The 440-nt window shown below is 57.3% G+C and overlaps 1 protein-coding gene across 1 annotated transcript in view; it reads left to right on the top strand.

Annotated features, from left to right (window-relative positions):
• LOC112093946 overlaps positions 1-62 on the top strand; it is a 799-nt gene extending 737 nt beyond the window's left edge. Inside the window, exon 3 of the mRNA XM_024173563.1 lies at positions 10-62. Coding sequence (XP_024029331.1) covers positions 10-62 — 53 coding nt within the window. The remainder of the gene's footprint in view (positions 1-9) is intronic.
• Positions 63-440: the final 378 nt, after the last annotated feature.

Here is a 440-nt window from a genome sequence, read left to right as displayed (position 1 = left end):
CGCAACCAGAGACAAATGGCTGGGGAAATGGCAAGCGGTGGCAGCAGTTCATCCGGGAGTGACAGAAATGCTCTATACGGGCCTAGGTGTCACCATTGTGGGCAGGTGGGCCATATTAGGAGGAATTGTCCTAATCGGTCGCCGGCTCAACAAGCCCAAAGTGACGCTTCTTACAGCCAAGAAGGGCCACCACAGTACATGCCACCATACGAGGCACAACAGATGTCATACCCTCGTGCGCCGACTTATCAGCCGCCTCAGTATACACAGTTCCGGCCTCAAGTGCCGAGCCCGGCACACCCGCCTCCACCACAACAGTATAGGCCTCCGGCTCAGCGGCCTAATGTTGGTGACAGAGGAAAGGGAAAAGTACAGGGACAAGCTTATGCCCTGGCAGGAGGTAGCTCGGGAGGTCAGACCAGCAACGCGGTGGTTGAGGG

The sequence above is a fragment of the Morus notabilis genome, unplaced genomic scaffold (genome assembly GCF_000414095.1).
Source record: "Morus notabilis unplaced genomic scaffold, ASM41409v2 Scaffold583, whole genome shotgun sequence".
In the NCBI taxonomy this organism is placed as follows: domain Eukaryota; kingdom Viridiplantae; phylum Streptophyta; class Magnoliopsida; order Rosales; family Moraceae; genus Morus; species Morus notabilis.
Note: the sequence above shows the minus strand (reverse complement) of the source record. Positions and strands in the feature narration are given on the sequence as shown.